The following is a 21,914-nucleotide window of genomic DNA, read 5'->3' as shown; positions in this document are numbered from 1 at the left end:
ATTGACTGATGAATAGATAAATACATGTGGCTTATCCATGTAATGAAATGATATTACATTCCTATTTAAGGAATTTAAAAAGGAATTAAGTACTGATACATTCTATAATATGGATAACTTGAAAACGTTATGCTAAGTGAAATAAGCCAGACATAAAATGACAAATATCGTAGGATTCTACTTATATGAGGTACCTAGACTGGGCCAACTCAGAAGCAGAAACTAGAATAGAGATATCCAGGGCTAGGCACCAGGAAGGAATGTGGGGTTTGTGTGTAATGGATACAGAATTTCTATTTGGGATGATGATAAGTTCTGCAGGTGGATAGTTGTAATGGTTGATGTACAATACTGTGATTATACTTGATGCCACTGAATTGTACACTTAAAATGGTTAAAATGGTAAATTTTATGTTATCTATATTTTACCACAATAAAAAACAAAAAATAAATGTATAAGTACTTTTCTTCAGAGGTTCCTGTAAACTAGAGAAGGCAACACTTGTAAAATAAAGGTCTGGGCCCTGGGAGCCTTTCTTAGTGAGGAACCCCATGGAGGTTGCTTTTTTGGGACTTCAGTGACGTCTGTCCCCGAAACAGGAGCAGTTCGGCTTTTGTACCAAGATTGTACATCTGTAAAAGATCTTGTTCCTGAGACATTTGTTCATCCCAATTTAATTCTTCTCTTTGTTTCTGCCCTGTACACTTGGAGCTATTTCTAATCTCTGCCTTTGTGATGTTTATGATCTAGAGGTAATTTATTCTCTATTATCCTTAAACCAAAGAAGCTGGGTTTGTTTTCCATCTGTGCCATTGATCTTTCATAATTTTTAACTGACCTGGTCAGCTTAAGGAGTCTTCTTCCTGCTCTTTCATTGAGAGGAACATTTGAAATTACGAAAATACTGGTTCTCCAGCTCCTGTTTCCAAAGCCCAGGTAAAGTTTTCCAGGGGATGTAGCAATTAAATGAAATACTTGGACTAGTACCCAGGAGCTCCACCTGGTAATGGAGAGTTCCTCAAGCCCTGAGCCTGGCTCTCAGGCTGCTCTTCCAGCCCCATCTCCCTTCACTCTGGGTTCAGGTCATGCTCAGTCACTCCCGCACCCCTCCCTGTGCTGTTCACACCTCGTGGCACACCTTTCTGCATGGTCTCCAACTAATAGGTGTTGAGAATCCAGATGCCTAAGCAACCTCACCTTTTCTACAAGGTTCTTCCAGCTCTTCCTTGATCTCATACTGCACTTTGTGTTAGAGTTTTAGAGAATTTGAAGATTATAAAAAGATAACAGAGAAAATATAAATTATCCATAACCCCCAAATCATTTTCTTCAATGCTTCTGTTCTCACCACCTCATCTTTCCCCACCTCATCTGTGTATAGTTTAATTTTTTTTTTTAACAGAATTGGAATCAATAGTATAAAAAAATTGGTTCCTCTGTTTTCATTTGATACCATGTCGTAAACATTTTCCTGTTATTAAACAGTCTTTGAAGACCTAATTTTTTTAAAATACATTTTTATTGATTTCAGAGAGAGGAAGGAAGAGGGAGAGCGAGAGATAGAAACATCAATGATGAGAGAGTCATTGATCAGCTGCCTCCTGCACGCCCCTGACTGGGAATTCAACCCACAACCTGGGCATGTGCCCTGACCGGGAATCAAACCCCGATCGCGTGGATCCTAGGTCAACGCTCAACCATTGAGCCACACCCGGCTCAAGCTTTTTTATATAATACTAGTAACTACCATTTATTGTATACTTACCATGTCCTGAGCATTGAACAAAATTTTGTATATGGATTATCTCACTTAATCTTTACCATATCCTCAGTAGAATGTAACATTTCCCCTTATTATAGATGAGATTCAAGGTCATATAGTCAATAAGTGAATGAGCTGGCATATGAATTAACAAGTTTGTATTATGGCACATGATTTAGAATTTTGAAACAAGCTTGCTTTGTCATAAGAAGGGCTTTAAGCTAGTAGTTTCTTTATAGTTTTAGTGTTTCAAATAGGCAGTACATTCATTGAAAAGATACTAAAAGGAAAGTGATAAAAATCTCCTTCCACCTCTGTTGACTCTCCATCTACTTCTCATTGCATCGCCTACCTCCGTTCCAGATACTCATCTTAATAGTGTCTCATATATGCTCCCATGCTTTTTGTATGCAGATCCAAATAAATATGAATTTATATTCTCATCTTCCCTCACCTTATTTTGCACAAAGGGTTAAAAACAGTCAATTTAGACTATTTGCTTATGCAAGACTTGGCTACTGCTTTGGTGCAAAGTATACCACTGAGTGAATCTCTGATTGAATTAATTGTCTTTCGTCTTGGAGAGATTCTTCATGCAGAGAGTTCAATTTATTTAGATGGTAATTTCGTATTGAAATCAATTTCAGGCCAAACTCCAGCACTGCCAAGTCTTATGTAACCAACAGAAGCTGAGCTTTCAACCAGCTGCCATATGTTGTAGCGAATAAAATCAGAGGACCGATGCAGATAGTTCTTAAAAAAACAAATTCTTGCTCTCAAAATCTCTAGAAAAAAAATATACATATTTTCTGGGGAGAGGCAGAATCCTGACCTTTACTGAGCTTATCCACTGGAGTGGAAACAATGTCTGTACAAAGCCAAATGTTTGTTACTATAACTTCTGCATCACAATTAAAATCCAAAGAGTTTTTTAAAAACTGTCAACTCCATCAAAATCCACTGCTTTAGAATCCACACCTTTAAAGACATAGTAACACTTAAATATGGTTAAGACTCAAATGAAGGGAATTTGGTTGGTTGGAAAGCTAATTAAACCTCCAGCTTGCTCAAACAGATTTACAAATAAGTAAGTTTGTGTTTTTTACAGAGGTCCAGTCCACTAGAATCACTAACATTGGACAGCTGTTAGGGTACTTAGAGTCCTGAGATCATAAGAAAGGCAGGCATCCCTTGGACAGTCTTCTGGTGTCCTTTCTTCCCAGAGATTGGTGAGTGTGTGGAATGATACCACCACCAGCAATTGCAGCCTTGATGAGAGTCCAATTCTTCATCTCCACGAAGAGCAAGTTGCAAGTGGTGCTACCTTTAAGTCTTTTGATGCTTTTACTGCCAATTGAAGTGCCTCTGCAGGGAGGTGCTTACTCCAGGATGTCTGTGCTGTACACAGCGCAGTTGTGCCCACGTGTCCGTGGCTGCTCACCGCAGATTTCAGGTGTCGATGAACATGGCCCACCAGGCCGCAAGCTGACTCTCTGAGAGAGGAAACCAGGGTGGTCTTGGCCTTTCGGAGTCCTTCCCAGCCTTACCCCCAGCCATTTCAAATTCTGCAGAAGCTCAGGCGATCCAGGCAGAATGAGGGCTAGTCAGACACCCAGTGAGATCCCACCGCCCACTCCTGCTCTGCACTGCTAGAAATATGTATTATAAGAGGTTATTTCGTGTCATGCTTCTTAAGAAAATACCCGTTATCCCCTTCCTGGTTTAGAGGGATTATGTGGTCACACACATACCACAACATCCATTTAGGGTGCTTTCTTGGAATTCTTTCCCATAGGGCTCCTTGAGGGTGAAGCTCTGGGGGACTCCAGAGTTACACGGAGGAGGAGAGCCAAGTGTTGGTCTTGCCTCGAAGTGAGACCGTAGCGAGGACCTGTGCCCTTCCCAAAGCTACTTCTCTGGAGCTTGCTGATTTGGCTTGGCCTGTGTTTCCTTCCCAGGTACTGGCGGCGGGCGCTGGGCATGCAGGTCCGCTATGTGCGGCATGAAGACTATCAGTTCTGCTACTCCTTCCGCGGCAGGCCCGGGCACAGACCTTCCCTCCTCATGCTCCACGGGTTCTCCGCGCACAAGGACATGTGGCTCAGCTTGGTCAAGGTGTGGTAAAGGGTTTCCACTTGGACATACTGTCCTCAGCAATGGTAGAAAGCAAAGGGAGCCCAGAACTGTGGCTCAAATATCATAAAACCAGTGTAATGGTTTTATGAGACAAAATTTGAGTTGAATGTTATTTGTAAAATCTGTGCCTTAGAAGTCATTTCACCTTATGAGTATTTTTTAGGAAAGGTTCCTGACACTCAGCTTCATCTCAGAACTCTCATTGTCAAGATCAGGCTTTCAAAAAAAATCATTGGTTCTTTTACACTCCACGTTTTTTCTCTTTCTGAAGCCCCCTTCCCTCCTTTTTCTGTTCTTGCTTTTCTCCCTTCTCTTTCTTAGCCATTTAGAAAAACAGTCTTGATCTGGCAGCTTTCTGGGATAGTTTTCCAAATCGCTCGCTCTCTGTGCTGGTTTACTCGGGTGTGGCAACTTGCTCTACTTGGTGAGCATGGCCAGCTGGAGGATGCCGGGGCTGGGAGAGGTCTGCGAGGGGAGCACCCCAGGCTCCCACCTCAAGCAGGACCATTCCTGAGTGATCTCAAGGGTGATGGACAGCAGGAGGAAGAGGCCCCCGCACCCTCTAGTTGCTTGTGCTCTTATTTCCAGATTCCACTATGAGGACAGTCACCCTCATGCCTTAGTGACCCTCTCACTTCCTGTCCCCACTTCCAATAAGCATCTTTCATATAATTGGGTAGTTGTTGATAACTGATGTTTCTCATGTCCTGGTGAAAAGCAGCACATGTTTAAACGGAATAAAGTGGATTATTATTAGGATAATAATCACCTCAGGAATTAGACCTTAATGCCAAAAGGAAAAAGAAAAAGTTGAAACCAGAATCAGGGTGATCAGACATGGCTCTTAAAGAAAGCCTTGCTCCCGCGGGCTCCAGAGCTGGCCAGGGCTCCAGGAGAACAGAATCATCCCTTCTAGTGTCCAGGTCAGTGGCTGGATGACGGGGTAAGTGTGGAAGGGGTGGGGGAGAGGAGGAGGAAGTATACCTGTCTGCTGGTGTCAAAAGTGAGAGATGCAGAACGCCTGCCCGGACCTTTGTCTCTTTTCCAGTGCTCCTCCTAGCCCCCTTCCATCTATGTGTTTATTAGTCTTTGAGGTGGCCTCTGCTCCCTGTGAGGCCACTGGCAATGCTTATTCCCATCAGATGTTACTAGGGTAAAACTCTGGGTGGCCTAGGCCCATATATCCCCAGGGCTGGCTATCCAGGTTACCTGGTAAGTAGGTACAACCTACCCAGAAAAGTGGGCTGGCCTTTTCTGCGTACCACATACTGACTCTCTGGGCCTGTATGTCCTCAGTTCCTTCCAAAGAACCTGCACTTGGTCTGTGTGGACATGCCAGGACATGAGGGCACCACCCGCTCCTCCCTGGATGACCTGTCCATAGACGGGCAAGTCAAGAGGATACACCAGGTAAGTGGGGCTCCACCGAAAATTGTCCAGTGTGTGGGTCTTGTCCATCATTGCATGCCCAAGCCTGGAGAGCAGGCAGGAGAGTCCCATACTGACTCGTAAGGAGTCTCCGATCAAGGAGCATCCTGTCAAGTAATTGCAAACGCAGTGGCTCCCGAGTGGTATCCTTGGTCCGCTGTGGGGGCCCAGGGCTTATTGCGGACTGTTCTCCTCTAAGCTTGTTGCAGTTGTTTGGGGAGAAATATGATGATCTGGGCATTTGCTCAGCTCTTTGAAAAAGGAGTTTAGTATTTCTCAAGACCATTTGCCCGGAGTCCAATTTTCCTCTTACCAGCTGTGTCAGGACAGTGCCTAGTTGTGGAGAACGGGGAGGGTGCCCTTTGTATTTTATTCTCTTGGCATCTACCTTCAGCCCCCCTCTGGCTAGGCTTTCGAGGTCATGGGGCTCGTGGACCAGTTCAGAATTCAGCAGTCCACAGTTTCAAGTTGACATTAGTGTTTTCCCCAGACAAGGATATTTACGTAGTGTGCGTCTGCCTCCACCTTTAAACTATGTGTTTTGACGAGGTCAGGAACCTGTCTCTTTGGCTCTTTCCTGTGTCTTCTGCAGTTTACCATACTTCCTTGTCCATAACAGATATCCAATTAATATTTTTTAAGTAAACAGTTATCTAAAACATCAGTGGTTGGCCGGTTGGATGCATAGCTAGTTGGATGGGTGGTTGGATGAATGGTTGGATGGTTGAATAGATAGATGGGTGGGTGGGTAGTTATATGAATGGATGGTTGGATGGATGAGAGGGGCTTTAAATTAGGGCAAGAGTCAGCAGACCATGGCCCATGGGCTATATTTGGCCTGCTGTCTATTTTTGTAAGTGAAGTTCTATTGGAACTAATCCATGCTCGTTCACTTACATATTGTCTTAGTTGCTTTTGCGCAGCAACAACAGAGTTGAGTAATTGTGACTGAAGTCACAAAACAGAAACTATTTACTCTCAGGACCTTTATAGAAAAGTTTGCTGACTCATGAATTAGGAGAATCTTTGTTGGTTTTGTACTCAGAAATGACCCCTCAATCACTTGTGCCAGGTAACGGTAAATACATGCCTGCCTCGGGGCTCATCTGGATAATGGATCCAGTAGAGGTCAGACCCCCTTTCATCAATAGGCCTTTTCATTTGTCCCCATAGGCAATAGAGGTTTTTTGCTCTGTCATCACCACTGTCGCTGTCTACAGCTGTATAACCAAGCCCCCTTCTCATTTTCTTTCCCAGTTTGTGGAATGCCTCAAGCTGAACAAAAAACCGTTCCACCTGATAGGTACCTCCATGGGTGGCAACGTAGCTGGGGTGTACGCTGCTTACTACCCATCGGATGTCGGCAGTCTGTCTCTCGTCTGCCCCGCTGGTGAGTTAGCAGGCTAAAATGTCCCCATGAACGAGTGGAGCACAGCAGGGTCTGAATCTCTGAAGGAACAAGTGGCAGTATCTGCTCCGATTGGTTTTTAGAATCATCTTTTGGTGCGTCCTTCAGAGATATGCAACACTTTTGTGATTAACTAACCAAACACTAGTTGTCTAGCTATAATCCTAACCACACTGACTTTTAAATTGTAGAGCCAGCCTTGTTCCACAAAAATGTTGTGGTTAATTAAAATGTGTTTAGTACTTTGCAGCACATAAATACTTTGAAATATAATTATAATATCCAATATTTATGGAGCTCTTTTGAGCTAAGCTTTTTATATGGAGTTAATTCTCACCATCATCATAACCTTATGAGGTGAAGGTACTATTATTATACCTCTCCTCTTTTTTGCTGAAAACTCAGAGATCTTTATTCATTACTAGATCTTTTTTTCCCCTTAATATATCTTTATTGATTTCAGAGAGAAAGGAGAGAGAGATAGAAACATCAGTGATGAGAGAGTCATTGATTGGCTGCCTCCTGCATGCCCCCGACTGGGGATCGAGCCCGCAACCCCAGCATGTGCCCTGACCAGGAATCAAACCTCGGTCTCCTGGATCCTAGGTCGATGCTCAACTACTGAGCCACACTGGCCAGATAAGCTGTGGCTTTTTGGAAGTTCTTTTGTATTCACTACCTCCTGTATGTGACTCATGTCCACTACCTCCTTTATCCACTAGAACCCAGCCTTGAGTCAAACATGTATACCTTCTACTAAAATATAACTAAATTGACCTTTGAAATCTTTCAGTCACTCTGAAAGTAAATAGTTCCAGGTCTGTTAAGGACATTGAAATCGAAGTCAAGCTCCCAATGGGGTTTCTTTTCTTTTCTTCCCAAGTACCATGTCTGAAATCATTTGGTCTTTTAAAAATAAAGTTTGAGGATTGGCGAAGCAGCCCCTATGGAATGTTATTAGATTTTAAGTCATTTATGGAAGGTCAGATCTAACTGGCTTTTTGGAGTGTATGTTCATTTGCTCAAAGAGTATTACACCTGAGTTTCCATTGGAAATTTAAAATTGTTTGTATGTGAAAATGGAAAGATGAACTTTTTTTACTTTGAAAGAATTTTAAGATTGCAGAAATGTTGCAAAGACAGTACAGAGTTCCATCTACCCTTCATGCAGTTTCCCCCGTTGTTAACAGCTCACATTACCACAAGTATATTTGTTACCACTAAGAGACCAACATTGGTGCATTACTATTAACTAAACTCCAAGCTTGGTTTGGATGTCACTAGTTTTTCTACTAATGTCCTTTTTCTGTTCCAGGATCCAATGAAAGATACCACATGACATTTAGTCTAGGATTATTTTTGAACTGAAAGGAAATAGATCATGCAGTCTGTACTCATGGCATTGTGAAAATCACACGGTGCCCATGGTGGATTTAAAGGAGTTACTGAATATAGGAGGTTTATAAAGTGTGGATTTCTGCAGCCTTGCGTTGATGCCATTGCCTTTCTTTCTAAAATCTAGTTCTTCAGCTAAGTTAATCACCTAGAGATTTGCTCAGTGTTGGAAGTGAAAATTAGTTTTTCCTTCCTATATACATCAGCTGTGTAAAGTCTCTCATGTCATGCTCCAAGGTGCAGGAAATAATGGTCCATCTCAAAGCTTCTCATTCTCAGCAGTCACCTGGTGCTCTTCTGTGCAGAGGGCAGCCACTGGCCCAATGTGGAGCGTGGCTCAGAATAGGACTTGCTCTCACTGTATTTGTATAGTGACCATACTGACCCCAAATTAGAGATTACTAAGAGGGTCCAGGCCAAGGGGAGTGGTAGTCAGTCCCTCCCATTCTCTGTTTTCTTCCTATCATGCATTTTGTGAGATCTCTCAACAGCACAGTTGTGAAAGGGGCTCAGGCGAGTTGTCTTCTAGACTAATGCTTTTTAAATCTATCATACAGATAAATCTCCTGACCACTGTTCAAGTGCAGATTCTGATTGAGCAGACTTAGGGAAGGGCTGAGCTTCTGTATTTCTTATGGGTTCCCAGTGCTGCTGGTCCATGGACCAACAGTTTGAGTCACCAGTCCCTAAATTATCTCGAAGGATTTTTTTCTATGTTTTTCTTCAGAGTGCAGTTTTGACTTTGAGCAAGGATGGCAGTACCAATTAAAAAGGAATCTGGCCCTGGCTGGGTTGGTTGGAGCACCATCCCTTACATCAAAATGTTGTGGGTTTGATCCCCATTGTGGGTGCATACAGGAAGCAACCGATCTCTCTCTGTCTCTCTCCCCCCCCCTTCCATCCCTTTCTCTAAAATCAATAAAAACATATCCTTGGGTGAGTATTAAAAAAATAAATTAATAAAATAAAAAACGATCTGGTGAAAAACACCTGAAACATATTAGCCCTGGGCTGATACTAGAAGTTCCCTATACAAAATGGGGGCTGGTAAGAAGGTAGATGAATTGCCAAGCTGTTTTGGTTTGAATCCCACAGGCCTGAAGTACTCAAGTGATAATCAATTCATAAAACGGCTCAAAGAACTGCAGGACTCAGCCACCATGGAGAAGATCCCCCTGATCCCGTCCACCCCAGAAGAGATGAGTGAGATGCTCCAGCTCTGCTCCTACGTCCGCTTCAAGGTGCCCCAGCAGGTAATGTGACCTCAGCAGCAAGATGCCTGCCTTCTGCCAGAGGCTCGGGTGGCCAGGACAGCTTCCTTCATGCGTCCCTCCTCCCTGAACTTATCTATTTATTCATGCAACAAGTATCCATACAGTGTCTGTGACATGTCAGGCACTTTGTTTGGGCACAGTGGTCAATAAGACAGAAGAGATTCCTGGGTGGACACAGGCTTGTGGAGAGGCAGAGAATTAACAAGTAAAATTCTTACAAATTATAATACATTTTCCAGGGGAAATGAAGATGGTGCAGTGAATAAAAACAGAGAGGCAGCAACAGATTTGATAAGCCTCTCTGAGCATGTTCAGAGCTAGAGAAGACATAGGCAAGTTCAAGACGCTAGAGCCTGGGGTGACTAGAGCCTGGAGGATGAGGGAAAGAAGGCAGCAGATAAGGTTGGAAAGGGAGGCAGGGGCAAAATCAGAGATTCTCAATTTTTTTAAAATCTCAGGACCACTTTATACTCTCAAAAATTATTGAGAACTCCAAGGAGCTTTTGTTTGTGAACATTATAACTATGGATATTTACCATATTAGAAATGAAAACTCAGCCCGGCCGGTGTTACTCAGTGGTTGAGCGTTGACCCACGCACCAGGAGGTCACTGGTTCCATTCCCTGTCAGGGCACATGCCTGCGTTGCGGGCTCGGTCCCCAGTGAGGGGCATGCAGGAGGCAGCTGATCGATGTTGATGTTTCTCTCTCATCGATGTTTCTATCTCTCCCTTCTCCCTCTCCCTTCCTCTCTCTCTAAAAATCAATAAAAACATATTTTTTAAAAAAAAGAAATTAAAACTCAGAAAAACTTAAAACACAAGAATATAGATGCACTCATTTCATTAGCCAACAGAATGACATTATCCCTTGTTATGTAGGCTCTAAAAAAGTCTGCCTTTGAGAGAAAGCAAAAAAGGCAAATAATATTTAGTATTATTATGAAAATAGTCTGACATCATGGATTCCCATGATCCACTTTGAGAACCACTGGGCTAGGTCTTGTAGCACCTTATAGGTTATGGGAAGGTGTCTGGGGTGGTTCTAAGTAAGATAGGAGAACCCCTGAAGGATTGCAGGGGAGTACAGGACAGCAGCAGGGAAAGCCATTAGGGTGCTGCTGTGGCTTGGAGGTGGTGGCAGTGTGGACTAGCGCGGTAGAAGTGGAGGCAGGAGATCTGAGATGCTTTGGGAGGAAGAACAGAGAGGACTTACTGGGAAATTGGAAGTGGAGAATGAGGGAAGGTGAGGAGTCCCAGGTGACTCCTGGTACTTGAGTTGGATGAAGGCAGCATTTTCTGAATAGGAGAAGGAGAGGGAAGGTGCATTTAGGGGACAAGGTAACAGCTCCATTTTGGGTGTGTTAAGGTCAAGCTGCCTGTGAGGCCTCCAAGTGCAGATGTCAAGTAGACAGTTGGATATACAAGTGTCACTGAGCGAAGTCTGGTCTGGAGCTAGACAGAGCCACCAGCCAATGATTACACTGAAGGACCTGGGTCTGCATGAGGTCATCTAGGGAAAGAGTGGAAAACCAAGAAAGGAGAGCCCATGGCTGAGGCTTCATAACAGCAAATCATCTCCTTCTTCTGTAGGAGCTGGACCCTGCCTCGGTGGGGTGGGTCCTCCCAGCGGGTGAGAGAATGGGCTCTATGCAGAGGTTTTGAGCATGACTCAGTTAATATGTGTGTCCCATCTCTGAGGAAGCACCAGAATCTGATTCAATGGTATATTTTACTCCTGAAATCTTTTTTAGTCATGAAGCTGCACTGATCCCCTCCCAGCACTGATCTTTTCCCAGAATAGAGTGGCCACACAGTTTTAGAAAATTCCAAGTTTTGACCTGTCAGACATATGAAAACACCAGGAGAAAATAAATGGCAGCTCCAAAGTCTTTCCCTCCTAGGAGAGAAAGAGCACCCAAGCATCCAATGTTATGATGGTCTGTCTGTCTGTATTCCACTCTAAGCTCTGTAAGCAGGGACTTTGTCCTAGTTTAGAGCTCTATCCCCAGTCTTAGGCACAGTACTTGCATGAAGTAGGTCCTAGGTTTAGATTGGATGGACTGATGGATGCAAGAATGTCTGGATAATGCAGGGATGAAGAATGGATATGTGGGTAGATGCAGGATAGATGGATGCATGAAATGATGCATGTACATGTGTAGATGATTTAGGATGCAGGCTAGATGGATGGCGGAATGCTTGGTTGGCTGGAAAGGAGGATGTCTGGAGAATGCAGGGATGGAGAATAGACAGACTGGTGAATGCAGATAGATTAATGCATGGTTAGACATATGCATATATGATTCAGAGATGCAGGATGGATGAATATAGAGGTGAAGGGTGGGAGGGTGGGTGGGTGGATGGATGGATGCAAGATGGATATGATGCATGGGCGCAGAATAGAGAGAACAAAGAAAACGTCTGGTGCTAAGCACAGTGTGTTGGGCAGCTTGCCATTGGTCTCACCTCTGGACTTCCCCTTCTAGTGTTGCTTAGATCCTAGTCCTGCTCCAGAGGGTCAGTTTAGTCCAAAGTAGTTCTGGCTGATTTTCCCACTTCAATCCATGCACTGGACTCATGAGGGTGCGTTTAAGTGGTTCAGACCATTCCCAGGTAGATGAGAGGAGTGGTGGCTGCTAGTGTGAACCTAGGACCCTACGTTGAGCCCTGAGGCAGGAGGAAGAGGACTGTGTTCCTTCTGGCCACAGCACCTCTCTGGCTTAGTGTCTGGGCCAAGAGTCCACAGTTGCTATGGCCTTCACAGACCTCAGCAGGGAAGGCAAAACAATGTCAAGTAATAAACAAGGGACTCTTGCCCAGCCTGCGTGGCTCAGAGGTTGAGCATCGTTCTATGATCCAGGAGATCATGACTCGATTCCCAGTCAGGGCACATGACCGGGTGCAGACTCAATACACAGCAGGGGGTGTGCAGAAGGGAGCTGATCAATGACTTTCTCATCACTGATGTTTTCTATCTCTCCCTCTCCCTTCCTCTCTCTGGAATCAGTAAAATAATAATGATAAAATAAAAATAAAAATAATAAAGTAAAATAATAAAATAAAATTAAAAAAACACAAAGGACTCTGGAACCCTTCCCAGATTTTCCCAATAGCTTATTTCTTTATTGTTTAAGAGACTTATCATCCCCAACAGTTTAATTTTTTTAAATAAACATTATTCTGCATTTGGATTATTGAGCAGTTACTTAATATTGTGCTATATCATGGGAATTTAGAGGACCAGACCTTAAAAACCTTGACAGTGGCCTGAATGTCTGGACTTCCATTTCCTTCACTGTCCCAGAGCCATGAGGAGCCTGAGGAATGAATCTTCTCTTGCCTTCTAACTGTGGATTGTTTATCCTCAGATCCTGCAAGGCCTCGTCGATGTCCGCATCCCTCATAACAACTTCTACCGAAAGCGTGAGTAGTGGTGCTTTAAGCTTTGACCTGTGACAAGTGAAGCTTTATGGGTGGCTGGCTTTAAGTTCTTACATTCAGAGTCTGTGTTCTTGAGCCCCTGAGAGAGGAACTCAATGACTGTTCTATGCTTTATGGTGGTGCCCATGGGCACAGCTCAGCTTTCGCTTACTTTGCTTTCCTTTTCTAAAAAGTGTTTTTGGAAATCGTCAATGAGAAGTCGAGATACTCCCTCCATCAGAACATGGACAAGATCAAGGCCCCCACACAGATCATCTGGGGAAAACAGGACCAGGTATGTAGCATGTCCCTGGGGCCACATGTGCCAGTTATACCAGCCTCTGAGGAAAAGCAGCTAGCCGTTTATAAAGTCAGCCTGGCCCTAGCCAGCTTCGCTCAGTGGTTGGTGCATTGGCCTGCGGACCAAAGGGTTCTGGGTTCGATTCCGGCCAAGGGCACGTACCTCAGTTGCAGGTTCGGCCCCAGTCAGGACTCAAGCAGGAGGCAGCCAATCGATGTGTCTCTCTCATATTGATGTTTCTTTCTCTCTCACTCTCTTCCTTCCACTGTCCCTGAAAAAGCAATGGAAAAATATCCTCAGGTGAGGAAAATAAATAAATAAATAAATAAAGTCAGCCTAGCTGGCTGATTTCTGACACCAGAACAAGGTGGGACATACCAGGTCAGGTGCCAGTATTCATGGCAGCATCTTACTGTGAGTTGAGAGCAAAAACATTGGTCTTTTAAAATGAAAGACAATTATAAATCATTTTTACAAATTATTTTTATCAAAGCCATATAGTCCCATAGTTCAAAAAACTTCAGAGGCTACAAAAAGGTTTAAAATGAAAATCCCAGATCCCAATTTCTATTTCCTTGAGGCAACACATACTGTCCTGTGTATATTTGTGAAATTTTCTAAGGCAGGAATTGGCAAACATTTTCTGTAAAGGACCAGACAGTAAAATTTTCAACTTTGTGGGCCATACAATCTGTCACAACTACTCAATTCTGCTGTCGTCGTGTCAGAGTAGCCACAGACAACATGCAGACCAGTAGTGGGTAGAGTCCCAGGGGCCTTTATCGACAAAGCCAGCAACAAGTGTCTGCAGGCTCCTGGTCTCTCAGCATGCTCACATATGCACAGAGAAGTTTTATCTAAGTTTTTCAAAGATGCTACATACATATTTGAGTTTTTTAAACATGCTACATACACAGTTTTGTGCCTTCATATTTGTAAGAAATATATATCTTGGAAATCATTTCATGTCAGCCCATACGGATCTGCTCATTCAATTTTTTAAAATATTTTGAAATAATTTCTAATTTACAAAAAAATTGTAAGAATAGTACAGAGTACTCCTGTATACACTTTACCTAAATTCTTCCATTTTTACCTGCTTTATTGAGGTAGGATTTACATGCCATAAAGTTCACCTCGGTGTAGGGCTCTCTGTCACTCCCAGAAGTTTCCTCCTGACCATCTGCAGTTCATCTCTGCCCTCACCCCAGCCCCCACAACCACTGATCTGTTTTCTGTTTCTATAGTTTTGCTTTTTCTAGAATTTTTATATAATTGTTACCATATAATTTGTAATCTTTTGCATCTGACTTCTTCCACTTAAGCACATTTTTGAGGTTCACCCATGTTGCATGTATCAATAGTTCCTTTTTATTGCTCAGTGTCATTCCATGGTATCTGTTACCACATTTTATTCAGTACTAGTGTTTTAACATTTGTCACGCTGGCTCTGTCATTCTCATCTATCCATTCAGAAGTATATATTTTTGGACCATTAGGAGTAGATTGCTTACATCATGTTCCTTTACCCTCAATACTTCAGGGTGTATTTACTGAGAACAAAAACATTGTCTCGCATAACCACAGTACATCATCACATTCAGGAAATTTAACATGGATGAGGTACTTTAATCTATGATCCATATTCCAAATTCACCAGTCATTTCAGTAATGTCCTACTCAGAAGCCCCCTCTTCCTCCTTCTGGCCCCTGAACCAGGATTTAATCCAGGGTCACATACTACATGGCATGTCTCTGTAGTCTCCTTTAACATGAAATGATCCCTCAGTCTGCCTTTGTCATTCATGATGCCAAGATATTTAAGAGTAAAGGCCAGTTATTTTATGAAATATTCCTCAATTTGAGTTTGTTTGCTGAGCCCTCATGATTACATTCAGGTTGTATTATACTCCCTGGCTGAAATATCATGTGACTTATAAACATTACATCCTCAGATGCACAACAGGGTGTTGTCTGATTTCTTCATTGTAGATTTACCATTTCTCCCCTTGCAACCAATAAGCAGTCTGTGGGAAGACACTTTGGGACTGTGCAGATATCCTGCGCTTCATCAAACATTCCCTCTACATTTCCATCCATGAGTGAGTCTTGCCCAAAGCAACGCTTTACGTTCTTTTTAAGAGCTGCATAGGGTTCCATTATACGGTTCTGCTGTAATGTTTTTAATTAGTGTCCTTCTGACTGTCATTTATGTCATTTCCAGCTTTTTGCTATTAAACAAACGTTGGTGGGCACCATTATACATGTGTTTGTGGAGTTTGAGAGCGTATCTGAAGGGTAAATTCTTAGACGTAGAATCACTGGGTCAGAGGGCATGTGCATGTTTTAATTTTAACAGGTTTTGTCAGATGGCTCTGTGTTCATTTGCTAGGGCTGCCATAACAAAGCACCATAACCTGGGTGGCTTAAACAATAGAAATTGTCTCACAGTTCTGGAAGCTAGAAGTCTGAAGTCAAGGTGTGAGCAGATTGGTTCCTTCCGGGAGATGTGAAAGGGAGTCTGTTTCATGCCTCTCCCCCAGCTTCTGGTGGTTTTCTGGCAATCTTTGGTGTCCCTTGGCTTATAGATGTCTTTCCCGGATTTCTACCTTCATCCTCACCTGGCATTCCCCCGTTCCTGTGTGTCTCTGTGTTTAAATTTCCCCTTTTTGTAAGGATGCAGGTCATGTTGGATTAGGGGCCCACTCTGCTCCAGTATCACCTCATCTTAACTAATTACATCTGCAATGACCCCATTTCCAAATAAAGTCATATTTGAAGTACTGGTGCTTAGAACTGCAGCATGTGAATTTGGGGAAGATATAATCAACCCATAATAAACCCTCCAGAGAAATACTGACTTATACCCAGTCGCTCCTTTTGTGTTTGCAACTGATCTATAGAAATCGTATCTTACTGAAAGTTCTTCTAAAGTTTAAAGAAGGGGAGGTGGTGAGAAATGGAGCCCTTACAAGGCCATAGGCAGACAGCATTACAGTGTCTATTAAAGGGTCTGCTGGAGTTTTTGCTGTTGAATGTCGTTGAGAAAAGGATATTAGAGAAAAGTTGTCCCTGTTGAGACAGTTTCTCTAAGGACCCCAAGGTGAAAGCCACTACTGTGAGCCCTGCTGGGCCGGTAGCACATCCCACCTGATGACAGCAGGAAGTCAGGCTGCAGCCACACAGGCTCGCAACTGTGTGGGATGGCCCAGGAAGAGGCGGGGAAGCCAGCCCCTGCCCAGTGCGTGAGGAGGGGCGAGGGCATCCGCAGAGAGCGGCCACCTCAAGTCAGCCAGGTGTGGTGAGGGACACACAGCACAGAATGAGCATGTGGGGAGGGGAAGGGCTCGTGCTCCCTTCCGCAGTGGCCAGGACCCTGAAAGCAGCTTTGTGTGTCTGAGGGAGAGCGGAACTCAGGCTGGGCCAGCAGGGACTCATTCGCTTCAGAAGTCAGAGTCAGAACAAGGAAGGCCTTTCTTCATTCTAAAAATCCCAAAGGTGATTCTGGGTCCTCAGGGACCAACAGGGAGAGAAAGGTGAGAACCTGTCACCTGCACAGACACGGCAGAGACACTGCAGAAACTAGATCACTGGCCTTGGAGTCTGAAAGTCTAGAGTCCAGCCCTGCTTTGCCCTTTATTAGCCTGTGACCTTGAGCAAGTCACTCAGCTGCTCTAAATCAGAGGCCTCTCTTCTGCTGGGGTGATTGTGAAGCTCAAGTGAGACAACATACAGGATGGGGTATAAGTAGGCTTACGTTGTTCATATGGAAAATAATGCAATAATTAACAAATAATAATACAAGAATAAACTGTTCCGTGTACTCACAACTGTAAACCTACTTTTGCCCCACCCTGTGTATGAAGGTGATCTGGAGCCGGTTATCGAAAACAAATTATTTATTATTTATGTCCTTTGCCTCTGATAGCTTGCTTTTCTGCCCAAGGTCCAGAATTGCCTCCAGGACTCTTAAGTCCATTTGGTATTGGAAAAAGAGCCTGACATTCACTGGGCCTGCTATAAATATGACCAGATCCTATGTGTTCTATGCTCCATCCTGAAGGCAGAGGCCAAATAGCTGAGGCTTCGGGGCCCTTTATTTCATGGCCTTTTGCTTTCCAAGCTGTCTGTCTTTTTTCCTGCTCTGCCATCAACTTTTGGTGTCAGACAAGCCCTCTGCCAGCTTGAATTCAGTCTCCCTCTTCTTTGGACCCCTACAGGCCAGCCCCTGTACTGAACAATTGCAGGGGAGCTGTGTGCGTTGTTGTCTGTGTGCACAACGCCCCCTGGATTTGGGAAGTATACAACCCACACAACTGAACTGGCAGGCCTTCCTGAGAGGAGTTTTGCACACCCACTCAAGTGCTGCTCCTTTATGTTCAGTCCACTGGAGTGGGATGGCCTTGGGGAGATAAACAAGACGTATTTCTCTTTATGTCCCCTATCCCTGCCAGCACCGTGCCTGGTACAAAAGAGACCCAGCACAGAGAGAGAATGAGCGAGAAAGTGAATGAACTAGCAAAGGGACAAACCCACCAACTGCCTGCCTATACATTTAAGTCAGCTCACAGGTACCCAGTATGCACTTGACACTGTATTAGACCCTGGGGATACAGGATCTGACCCCCCCGCAGCTTACTGTGTACCTGCCACTGTAACACATGGCAGCGCTGGAACTCAGGGGAGGTGTGTCGTTTGATGCAGGGGTGGATCCTGTCTCCAGTTATACTTTTGATATTCTGTTCCTCACGGATCTTTTTGTATTAAATTTATTTATTTATTTTTACATATAGCATTAAAATAGTATTCATCTTGATTACCGAGTTTTTTGGTACCTGGTTAAATTTTGTGCCAGAGGCAGGTGCCTCACTTCCCTTACCCTAGTAGTGATGAGGGAAAATTCACCATTTAGCTGAATGTCCTGCCAACAAATAACTGATAAGTTTCCCACAGACAAGCACATTTCATGAGAGCCCACCCAGCTGCTTCACATAGGTGACCATGGGAATGCTGAATTTGACTGCATAACACTGTCAAAACTAGAAGCTCAAGTGTGTATTTTTGCCTGCGAGTTATGGTTTCTGATCTTTCTATAGGATAGACACTCCATCTAGTTTTCTCTCTTGTCCTACAGGTGCTCGACGTGTCCGGGGCAGACATATTGGCCAAGTCAATTGCCAACTGCCAGGTGGAACTTCTGGAAAACTGTGGACATTCAGTGGTGATGGAGAGACCCAGGAAGATGGCCAAGCTCATCGTCGACTTTTTAGCTTCTGTGCACAATACAGACAACAACAAGAAGCTGGACTGAGGCCCCACTGCAGCCTGCAATCCGCACACCGCATCCACTTCCACCTCCAAAATCTGACACGGCCACCGCTTCTCAGGGATCCTGCCCCAAAAGTGGTCAGAGTGCCAGCGTCCCCGAGGAAGCCAGTCCCCTGCCCTAGTCACATCCACAGAGCTTTGGGTGCCACGAAGAAATCTCTGAGATGTTTTTCACAAAATAGAAACTCATATGGAACAAAACAAGAAAATGGAGCCTTGAAACCTACCGAGAAGTCTTCAGGTTCTTGTTGCAAAGCGGCCACCTTGAACTATAATCACTGAGAACATCATTTCTTTAAAACATTTTTTATACACTGACACTTGAGGTATTTCTGTTGCTTCAGACCTTCTCCCCTGCATGGTCAGTGGCTGTTTTAGGAGCATTAGTCCCCATTCTCCGAGCCCCTCTTGTTTATGTCCTAAGTTTTACATAGAGACCCATAAGTGAGTTCAGTCCATCAGCAGCTAGACAAGGTCAGAAAGTGGCCAGCTGCGGGAAATATTCACACACACAGGAGCACTGTTCCACCTCGCCCAGCCCTTAGAGCAGCAGAGAACATACCTGACCCGGGGTGAGTTTGATCAGCCCCACATGTCAGCTATACCATGAGTGAACTCAGACAGTCACAGTGTGAAGAGCATCTGGCAGGGTGGGTTTTCTGGAAATAATTTGTTTTTAAGAATAGGACTTGCCTGACCAGGTGTGGCTTAGTGGTTGAGCATCAGCCTATGATCCAGGAGATCACGGTTTGATTCCTGGCCAGGGCACATGCCTAGGTTGCAGGTTCGATCCCCAATCCGGGGCATGTAGGAGGTGGCCGATCGGTGATGTTTCTATCTTTCTCCCTCTCCCTTCCGCTCTCGGAAATCAATAAAGATTTAAAAAAGAAGAAGAATGAAGCAATAATGTTCTAGACATCTATATAAATAGTCAGATTCGGGCTCTAAATAATCAGACACACAAGCACCTCATGGACCTCTCCTATGCAGCTGTGCTACTGAAAACCCATTAACTAGTTTGTTAATGAATTCTGTGAACAGTGATGTGATTGAAAAGAAGTCTAAACAGCTGTAAGTGACCACAGTGACATGAAATAAACTTAATAAATCTAGATCAACAACACGCAGACAGTTGCTATTTCTAAGTTCCTAATTATATGTGACTGGCAAATTTTTTGTTGACTGTGTTAAGAGTGTTTTAAATTAAGGCTTAAGGCTTATTCTGCTCTGGCCGGTGTGGCTCAGTTGGTTGGATGGTTATCCAGTGCACCAAAAGGCTTCAAGTTCCATCCCCAGTCAGGGCATGTGCAGAAGGCAACCAGTTGATGTTTTTCTCTCACAGTGATGTTTCTCTTCCTCCCTCCCTCTCTCCCCCTCTCCCTCTCAAATCAATAGAAACATATCCTTAGGTGAGGATTAACCAAAAAAAATAAAAAATCATGTTTACAATTTTTATTCATTTGAAATGGTGTATCAAAAACAAAGGGCAAGAGTCACCAAGCTGTTCCTTTGACCTCTTCAGTTGCATTTGGAAACCCTAAAATCCCCAGGAGTTTCACTCTTTCAAATCTTTTTACAGAGAATCTGCAGCCAACTAATTCTGGAAATAAAGTTAGATGAACTCAATAGTTTAAATTGGAACCCAGGACTTGGTCTGAATATTTTAACTTATCAGAAAAGAATGAAACATCTTAAAAACAAGGTATGAAAATGTGACATATCAAACTTGTGGGACTGCAGCTAAAGCAGTGTTCAGAGGGAATTTTATAGGCCTCAATCCACATATTAGAAAAGAAGAAAAGCTGAAAATCAGTCACTTAAGCTTCCATTTTAAGAAGCTAGAAAAAAAATAGTAAAACCTAGAAAAAAAATAGAAGGAAATAATACAGAAGAGAGCAAAAATCAGTGAAATAGAAAAGAAAGTAGATAGACATCCTACTTGTTCCAATCTCTCACCTTCACCACGAGTTCCGAGCTAAGTGAAGTTATGGAAAGGGGATCAACCTTGGTGGGTCTGGGTGCTGGGAGATGGTTTCCTCAGGTCACTGGAGAGGCCCAGACCTGGGTCAGAACCTCAGATCAGCCCTGCTAGGTGCAAGAATTGTGCCCTGGGTGAACAGCAGCTCAGGATCACCTGCACAGGAGCTGAAGGGAGGGACAGTGGGTGGGGTCTGCAGCAGGACACAGCTCCTGCCTCCTCCACAATCACCAGAAAGCATTGCCTTGCCCTGGCCCATTTGGCTCAGTGGTTAGAGCATCAGCCTGAGGATTGAAGGGTCCTAGATTCTATTCCGGGCAAGGGCCCATACCTCGGTTGTAGGCTCCATCCCGGGCCCCAGTCAGGGGCACGTGGGGGAGACAACCAATCGATGTGTCTCTCTCACATCAATGTTTCTCCCTCCTTTCCTCCCACTCTCTGAAAAGTAATGGGGAAAAAATATCTGTGGATTTGGATTAAAAGGAGGGGAGGGGAGGGGAGGGGAGGGGAGGGGAGGGGAGGGGAGGGGAGGGAGAAAGGAAGCATTGTCTGGAAGTCATGAGCAGAGCATGTAAGTCATTTGTGACAAACCCATGAAGTTGGTTTTCAAGGGTCTCCCTTGGCCCTGAAATTCTGGCCTCACCATACTAGGAAGACTCCAACACAGAAAATCACAGCTCTCCTTGCACCCCACTTCCTACCTTTGTAATTATGAAGAGCCTGCTGGTTATTTCCAGCTGGCTGCCCCCCACACCCCAAGCCACACCGCGCTGGGCCCAGTGGTAAATGCCTTTAATCACAGTCTTGGAAAGAAGAAGGGAGTCATTCATCACAGCCCTGCCTGAAAGACAGCCAGAAGCTTCTGAAAACAATGGAAAGCCCAGCAATGCAAGTGGGCTTTTGTTCCCACTGCCTGGGGTTGGCCTTCAGGTGCTGAGGATGGGCCCTCTGGGCAGGTGTTGAAGAGGCTGAGGGGCAGGCAGTGGTTAGGACTCAATTTGCCATTAGTCTGAGCTTTTTGTCCAGAGCAGAAGTGACACCAGGAGTGACTGATGCAGGATACATCAGTCTGATGGGGCTGCCTGTGTGTGTAAGTCTGTCTTCTATTTGAGCTCCTGACTATTGCCCTCCCAGGGAACTTTGTTGCTTTGTCCAAAGGAGATTCCCAGAAAGTACTGGGAGACTGTAATTTATGTCTAACCAGGATTGGAGGCACTATTCTAAGCATTTTCCAGCTCTTATTGAGCTCTCACACCAATCAAGAGGTACATATGACCTGTGCCAAGGAAACTGAGGCATGGAGAAAGGAGAAGGGTCTTGCCCAAGGTAACAAGTAGAGCGAAGCCTCTTGGTTTAGGATTGAGGGTGACTTGCAGAAACAATGCTTTCACTGGTTCAGGCAGGAGCTCTCTGGCCCAATTTCCATGGGGCCTGGGCCCCTTTTGGCTCATCTGCAAGAGCCATTGTGTGGCAGCTCCAGCC

General features: G+C 44.3%; 1 protein-coding gene and 1 long non-coding RNA gene across 6 annotated transcripts in view; one reads left to right on the top strand and one right to left on the bottom strand.

Moving 5' to 3' along the window:
* The window catches only part of ABHD6 (abhydrolase domain containing 6, acylglycerol lipase), a 43,451-nt gene extending 23,874 nt beyond the window's left edge, over positions 1-19,577 (top strand). For all 5 annotated transcript variants that reach the window (XM_081160773.1, XM_081160777.1, XM_081160775.1 and 2 more), the window contains 7 exons: positions 3,722-3,878; positions 5,196-5,309; positions 6,585-6,717; positions 9,226-9,383; positions 12,774-12,828; positions 13,020-13,120; positions 18,261-19,577. In XM_081160773.1, the coding sequence (XP_081016899.1) occupies positions 3,722-3,878; positions 5,196-5,309; positions 6,585-6,717; positions 9,226-9,383; positions 12,774-12,828; positions 13,020-13,120; positions 18,261-18,437 (895 nt within the window). In that variant the 3' untranslated portion in view covers positions 18,438-19,577. The remainder of the gene's footprint in view (positions 1-3,721; positions 3,879-5,195; positions 5,310-6,584; positions 6,718-9,225; positions 9,384-12,773; positions 12,829-13,019; positions 13,121-18,260) is intronic.
* The window catches only part of LOC308568175, a 17,053-nt gene continuing 7,630 nt past the window's right edge, over positions 12,492-21,914 (bottom strand). Inside the window, exons 5-6 of the long non-coding RNA XR_014000447.1 lie at positions 13,289-13,397; positions 12,492-12,855 (exon numbers count right to left, since the gene is read on the bottom strand). This is a non-coding gene — a long non-coding RNA (uncharacterized lncRNA). The remainder of the gene's footprint in view (positions 12,856-13,288; positions 13,398-21,914) is intronic.

The sequence above is a fragment of the Miniopterus schreibersii genome, assembly GCF_964146895.1.
Source record: "Miniopterus schreibersii genome assembly, chromosome: 15".
NCBI classification, from domain to species: Eukaryota; Metazoa; Chordata; class Mammalia; order Chiroptera; family Miniopteridae; genus Miniopterus; species Miniopterus schreibersii.
Note: the sequence above shows the minus strand (reverse complement) of the source record. Positions and strands in the feature narration are given on the sequence as shown.